The 7,081-nt window shown below is 48.3% G+C and overlaps 1 protein-coding gene across 1 annotated transcript in view; it reads left to right on the forward strand.

Annotated features, from left to right (window-relative positions):
* The window catches only part of slc40a1 (solute carrier family 40 member 1), an 8,405-nt gene extending 1,877 nt beyond the window's left edge, over positions 1–6,528 (forward strand). The window contains exons 3-8 of the mRNA XM_035603656.2: positions 123–282; positions 489–604; positions 2,476–2,602; positions 2,842–3,087; positions 3,216–3,842; positions 4,127–6,528. Coding sequence (XP_035459549.1) covers positions 123–282; positions 489–604; positions 2,476–2,602; positions 2,842–3,087; positions 3,216–3,842; positions 4,127–4,443 — 1,593 coding nt within the window. The 3' untranslated portion in view covers positions 4,444–6,528. The remainder of the gene's footprint in view (positions 1–122; positions 283–488; positions 605–2,475; positions 2,603–2,841; positions 3,088–3,215; positions 3,843–4,126) is intronic.
* The last annotated feature ends 553 nt before the right edge of the window (positions 6,529–7,081 follow it).

The raw sequence follows: 7,081 nt of genomic DNA on the forward strand, positions 1-7,081 counted from the left end.
CTCTTTAGTTCTTATAAATAACCCTTGTGTCTAGAAAAAGTTTCTCATTTTTTTATCCAGCACCTGAATGCCGAACCCTTGACTCCAGCCAGCACTAGAAATGACTGTTATTTGAATTCCAGGGCGACCGGATGTGGAACTTTGCCGTGGCCGTGTTCCTGGTGGAGCTGTATGGGAACAGCCTGCTGCTCACGGCCGTGTACGGGCTGGTGGTGGCCGGCTCCGTGCTGCTGCTGGGAGCCATCATCGGGGACTGGGTGGACAGAAACTCCAGACTCAAAGGTAACTTGGACGTAGATGTGGTTATATCTCCCTCTGGTTCACAGTCACATGTTGTGTCCAGAGGGAACTGGGCAGAGACACTTTGAGAGGGAACAGGGAACAGGGAACGAGTCCAACCATGTTGTGGATGAACTAGTTTATCAGACAGGAACCTGTTGTCCCTGATCACATCTCTGTCCCTAATGCGCCGCACGCTGTTTCCACAGTGGCCCAGACTTCGCTGCTCGTCCAGAACAGTTGCGTCATCCTGTGTGGGATCCTCCTGATGGTGGTGTTCCACTTCAAGGATGAGCTGGTGCATCTGTACAGCGGATGGATTCTGGTAATAACTACCCCCCACTCTGGGTTTTACACGCTTGCTCATTTCACAACACCGTTGACCCCTGAAACTTGCTTCGCTGATCTGTGCCCCACGTCAATATAATTTATGGCCATTCGAACAGGTGAATGAGAGTGACTGACTCGTGGACCTTTGACTGTTCCACCGTCGACACAGTTCCTCACTTGTTAACTTTGTATCCAATCATTTGTTGTCTTATTTCATTATGCTCAGCGTATTAACCAGAAGCCCGACTGAGCAGTCCCCCGCCTACATGCTCTTCCACCCAGAACTTTCATTCCCATCTCCATCTGACTGACACATGTTTAATAAAAGTTACATATTGTATCTGTGAAGATATGCCTCAAGATGACTCGAAATGGTGAAGAATCCTTCAAATAAATCCCTGAGTCAAGATCTAGGTCCAGATTTCTCCCAAAACGCATCAACGGTTACCATGGTTACCACCTGAGATAGGTTCAGGTGTCGCCTCCTCGTCAGAGGTCATGACGTCGTGACGAGTACTGAGGACTCGTACGTGTCTGTGGGCGTTGTGGCTGCTGATGATCCCACCACCCGATGGTCTCTGGTTAATTGCTGAGCTTCGTCAGCAAACAAAGCTTTCTGTCATCATCATCTTCATGAACAGGCTGGTTTTGTTAACACGGGGAAACAACGCGTGAGAGGAAGTGACAGTCGTCCTTTTTCTGTGTCAGTGTGCGAAGGGCTTGTTTACACTTGTTGAGTTATGTAACTTGATCGGTCTCCCCCTCCACAACGCCGTGGAGCAGACTCTGCTGCTGCTCACCGAGCCGAGAGGGCAGGTCGCCATCCGTCACAAAGACCCTCTGTTGTGGGGGGTTCCGACGGTGCCCTCCACATTTGTGGGACACGTTTGGGTGTTCCAGAGAAAGGGAGGAATTTCCACTATTTGAAAGAGTTGAGAGGGACAGCCAGTGTGTGTGTGTGTGTGTGTGTGTGTGTGTGTGTGTGTGTGTGTCGGGGGGGAAACGGGCGATTAAGTGTCTGGTTGCGGACTGAGCAGTCAGCAGGTTGTTCAAGGCCGGTCACATGACGGGTGGAGAGCGAGCGGGAGGAATGTGGCCCGGTCTGCTGAAGAATGTTTTCTCTTCTGAGCTGTTTCACCAACAGTTTCCAGACAAAATAATGTTTTAGTATTCTTCTCCTCCTCCTGTACATGTTGGACTCTTACCTTCACCCAGTTTTACCTCTAGGCAGCTGTTTTTCACAGAATGTTATAGATTTGTTCCACAGGAAGTTATTGATTTTTTTTTGTTATGTTTACAAAATGACGACGTGTGATAGTAACACTTGATCTACCGTTGGTTCAGAAACGATCCGCTCATCAGTGTGAGGTGTTCTTCAGTGTGAATACGTTCTTCTGTGGATGTTACGGTTAGAGATCAGGTTTCAACCAAATAGTTACACATCAGGTAAAAGTGAAAAGGACAATATATTTACATATGTTGTAAGTCAGCATTTAGGGATAGGGTGGTGTAATTATAGATTCCCAACTTCCTTCAGCCCCCCAAATTTCTTTATATATTCTTCTGTCCACTTTGCTGCTGTAATGCCCAAATTTCCCCATTGTGGGACAAATAAAGGTATATCTTATCTTATCTTATCTTACCTCCTCACGACTTACAGTATATCTGTAAAAATGGGTTACAAATATTCAATGTCACTTTTAAAGATGAGCTGGGTAAGGCAGTTTTAGCTCATTATAACCAAACTGGTGTATAAATATATATATATACAAATATATATAGTGCATTTGTAAAAGACTGTTTTCAGCTGTGGATTGATGTCTGATGAAGTGTAATAAAGGCCAAATTTCGTTTTGTCTTTTTCAGACTATCTGCTACATTCTGGTCATCACCATCGCCAACATCGCCAACCTGGCCAGCACGGCGACGTCCATCACCATCCAGCGGGACTGGGTGGTGGTCGTGGCAGGTCAGGACAGCAGCAGTTTGGCAGGTCAGTGTCGAGGCCACACGCACGTGACCCGTTATCAGATCGGTGCCGCAGGGGCAGACTTTGAGTCTCCCTTCTGTCTTTTATTTCCCCCGGTTGTTACACAATAAGCCGTTTAAAAGATTTGCTCACTTGGTGGAATACATTCTCAGCATTTATGAACTTGGTGACCCCTTGTCACACTCCACACTCCTTAATGTGTCAACCATGCCTATGATATTGACGCCTCTTCTATCCAACAGACATGAACGCCACAGTGAGGATTATTGACCAGCTGACCAACATCCTGGCTCCCATGCTGGTGGGCCAGATCATGGCCTTTGGCTCCCATTTCATTGGCTGCGGCTTCATCTCTGGCTGGAACCTGGTCTCCATGTGTGTGGAGTACGCCCTGCTGTGGAAGGTCTACCAGAAGACGCCGGCGCTGGCCGTGAAAGTGGGACAGAAAGAACAGCAGGTGGAGCTGAAGCAGCTCAGCACCCAGAAAGGTAGCTGCAAGAGCCTCGTGGCTTATATCATGCGAAACAAGAAAAGCAAAGTGATGGGCTGCGTCTTATTTATTGTGTTTGGAGAGTTCCTGGGTTGAATATAACAGAATCCTTCCGCCCTGTTGCAGACTTGGAGAACGGCCAGAGTCCAGAGGAGTCTTCTCAGCCGCTGATGAACGAGGCGTCGGCGGTGGCCAGGCCCGACTCTCCCAAGCAGCACGGCTGTTGCTACCAGGTGTCGGAGCCACTCCGCACCCTCAGGGCCGGCTGGGTGGCCTACTACAACCAGAACATCTTCTTTGCCGGCATGTCCCTGTCCTTCCTCTACATGACGGTGCTGGGATTCGACTGCATCACCACCGGCTACGCCTACACGCAGGGCCTCAACGGCTCGGTGCTCAGCCTGCTGATGGGGGCTTCGGCCGTGTTCGGTATCTGCGGCACCGTCGCCTTCACTTGGGTCCGCAAGAAGTGCGGCCTGATCCGCACCGGCTTCCTCTCGGGCGTGGCCCAGCTGTCCTGCCTCATGCTGTGCGTCGCCTCCGTGTTCACCCCCGGCAGCCCCCTGGACCTCAGTGTCTCGCCCTTCGAAGACCTTTACACCCACCTGGTTGGGGGGAAAACCCTGTCCCAGTCCGAGCCCACCGGCATTCACATGGACGTCAATGCGACTTTTGCTGCGCCGACTGAAGAGCCTCTGCAGTCCTACATATCTGTTAGTCTGCTGTTCGCTGGCGTCATTGCTGCTAGAGTTGGTGAGTTAAGTCTTTCACTTGATTTTGTCCAAATACCTCCAATAGAAGTGTCCATGCTTTCTTGGAATGTTCACTTCCTTTCATAAGATCATAAAAAACTCATGACTTCCTACAGTCGACTGACGCAGCAGGTCCACAGGTTGAACGTTTTCATAAGTCTCTGGAGTTTCAATATCTGCGACCTTTGATGCCAATAACACTGACCGATAGTTGCTGCCACAGCTACTGTTGACTTGTACCATCCCGCAATGTGAGTGTAACACTGACTGTCCCATCTCCCGCAGGCCTGTGGTCCTTTGACCTGACGGTAACCCAGCTCATCCAGGAGAATGTGAACGAGTCGGAGCGCGGTGTGATCAACGGCGTCCAGAACTCCATGAATTACCTCTTGGACCTGCTGCACTTCATCATGGTGATTCTGGCGCCGAACCCCGAGGCTTTCGGCCTGCTCGTCATCATCTCCGTCTCCTTTGTGGCCATGGGTCACGCAATGTACTTCAGGTTTGCCTTCAAGAACCTGGGCACCCGCCTCTTCCTCTTCTGCTCGCCAGAGCAGAAAGTGGAGACGGCGGACAGCCCCTCGCTCCCCACCACCGTCTAACCCCGTCAAAGAGACTCTGTCCTGGGTACATATTTCTCAAGCCTCCCTGCATCTTAGTTATCAAACTAACATCTTAGCTTGTAGCTAATGCTCACATAAACCAGAGAACAGAAACTTTGCATGATGTTCTGCATATTCATTAATGAAGCATTAGTCATTAGCAGAAGGAGGCGAGTCGAGCTGACAGTCCTTGTTAAACTGTTGGATCGGTCTGAGAGCCTCAGCCTTTCCTCTTTGGGTCAATGCTCCTTCACACAGCACCGTCGCACAAGGATCCATCCCGTACCCAGAACAACAGTCTCCTCCTTGCAGCCTGGACGGAGGATCCCTGTCTACTGTCTTCAGATCTGTAACTGGTGCTTACGCTAACTCAAGGGCAAAACGAGGGAGAAACGTTGCAGGGAAGCAAATGCTGAAGTCTGAACTAAGTTTTTTTGGACACTTGCCTTTCAGCCATGTCACTGGTGCTGTAGCTGCGTCCGCTCGCTGCTCGCCCACAGCCTGCTCCTGCTTCTGTCAGCTCACATGTATGACGAGCAGCTCGTGGACGTCTGTGACCAATCACAAAGCTGGGATCCAGTCTCTCTAATGGTTATAAGGGTTATGCAACTTACTGTATTTATTCAGGACAGCAGTTTTTCTGGTCATCGTATCGTCAGTGCTGTGTGATCGTGCCATAAGAAACAATCCTATGCAGCCTTTGTCGAAAGTTATCTCACTCACCAAAGTCAACGTCCGTCCGTGGCACAACAGGAAGTGAGGGAAACCAGTGATCTGTCGGAAGCTTTCCAAATATATAGTCAGGTTTACTAACGCTCCCATAGAACCCCAGTATATCTGAACACTTCAACCCGCTCTGAGATTGTACTTTAGTCTACTTCTTTTCTCTGGTAGTTTACTTCGATATTAATTTTCTCACCTTGTGATTTTTGTTTGTACGAGTTCTCTCAATCATGATTGTTGTTACACAGGCACTTTAAGTGATTGACGTCTGTCATTACACCCGACACATGATCAGGTGTTTGATCAATGTTTTTGCACAAGGCTGAGGTCCGGACCCCCCCCCTCCCAACACAATCTCAGTCTCCCCCTCAGTCTGCTCAGGTGCTGGTTCAGAAAGAGGCACATTTACTGCAGCGCTCAGCACCACAAAGCTCATGAGAACAAACTGGACTGATCACTCCCCCAGGTCATGTCACATCCTCCCCCCTCCTCACAGCATGTTCAACAGGGACAGAAACATTTTTACCAAAGTCAAACTTCTGTCTCCTGTTACCTTCCTTTCTCTAGTGTAGAAAAGTATGTCCACCGTCTAGTATATGTACGAGCACTACTTTCCCTGTGAAGTCATTTAACTGATCAAACGTTGTGGCTCCAAAAACAGTTTCAAATCACAGGGAAAGTAGCTTTTCTTTAAAAAGTATCTGTAATCTTTTACCCTCAGTCATTTCTGGTGCCTTGCCATAAGCTGGCTCTGACAGCTGTTTAACGCACACACTCGTCTGCAACGAGAGTTAGCATCCAGGTCCCGCCCATGAAAACCTGGTCAGTGAAGCCAACGTGCGGGAAAAATATTAGTGCTGGAGCCGGAGGCAGTGGCAGCAGCTGTAGGGAAACAGACGGCCATGACGGCACGACCCGCCGGGGCCCGCCCAGGTTTCATGTGACCTCACACTCAGTCTGCCGATTCAGGAATACCGCACATGGCCATACATTTGTTAATGTAAATAGGATGTCAGTCAATTTAAACGTGCTTAAATCTACAATTGTAAATTGTAAAAAGAAATAACATTGTGTATACCGTGTCGTGCTGTTTGTCTTTTTTTTACATGTTTTATTCACCTAGTGTTATCATTTGATGTCAAATTGAGGTTTCTGAATGATTTTTGAAATTTGTCTGTCCGTATTACATACACACACACGCACACACACGTCAGTGTTATAGTTCAAAAGGCTAAAACATCCAATCATGAAAGGAATCAAATTCATTTTTATGTCATAATCGCACTCCACTCGCTGTGAGGACTTTGGCAATGCGTGTATTGCATGAAGTCTTTGTGAATAAAGAAAATCTTTACAATCTAACTGTCTGTGTAGCCTTGTGTGTGTGTGTGTGTGTGTGTGTGTGTGAGTGTATTATGTTCGCAGGGTTTGTCGGCCTGGCTGCTACCGTGTGTCCACATACCACATACGAGTTAGCTGTGACCTTCCTGAGCTGGATGATCTGGACCTGCCGGCTGAGAAGACTCGGCCTGGAACAGGTCAGCCACCATGTAGCATTTTACCAATGTATTTTCTAAACCAAGCACTCAGTAAAGCCATGTGGTGTTGGTCATATCAGGAGTTAGTGTCACTTCTACAGGTTCACCTATCACCTGATACCAGTCCACTGGTGGATTCTGTGGGAGGATTTGCTCGTCAGATGTCTCACATTAATAACCATTTTCCATTATTTTTGTATCTTGAAGGATTTTTCTGTTGATCAACAGTAAAAAAAGGCCTATAATAGGAACACAAATCTGCAGTATTGTACATTTCAACAAGGGTTCAACCCCCCACGCACGCACACACAGAGCTGTGTACTTGAGGAGGGGAAGGTCATTGACTGTAGTGAAAGTCCAATGTCCACAGGACCTGG

The sequence above is a fragment of the Scophthalmus maximus genome, chromosome 14, assembly GCF_022379125.1.
Source record: "Scophthalmus maximus strain ysfricsl-2021 chromosome 14, ASM2237912v1, whole genome shotgun sequence".
NCBI classification, from domain to species: Eukaryota; Metazoa; Chordata; class Actinopteri; order Pleuronectiformes; family Scophthalmidae; genus Scophthalmus; species Scophthalmus maximus.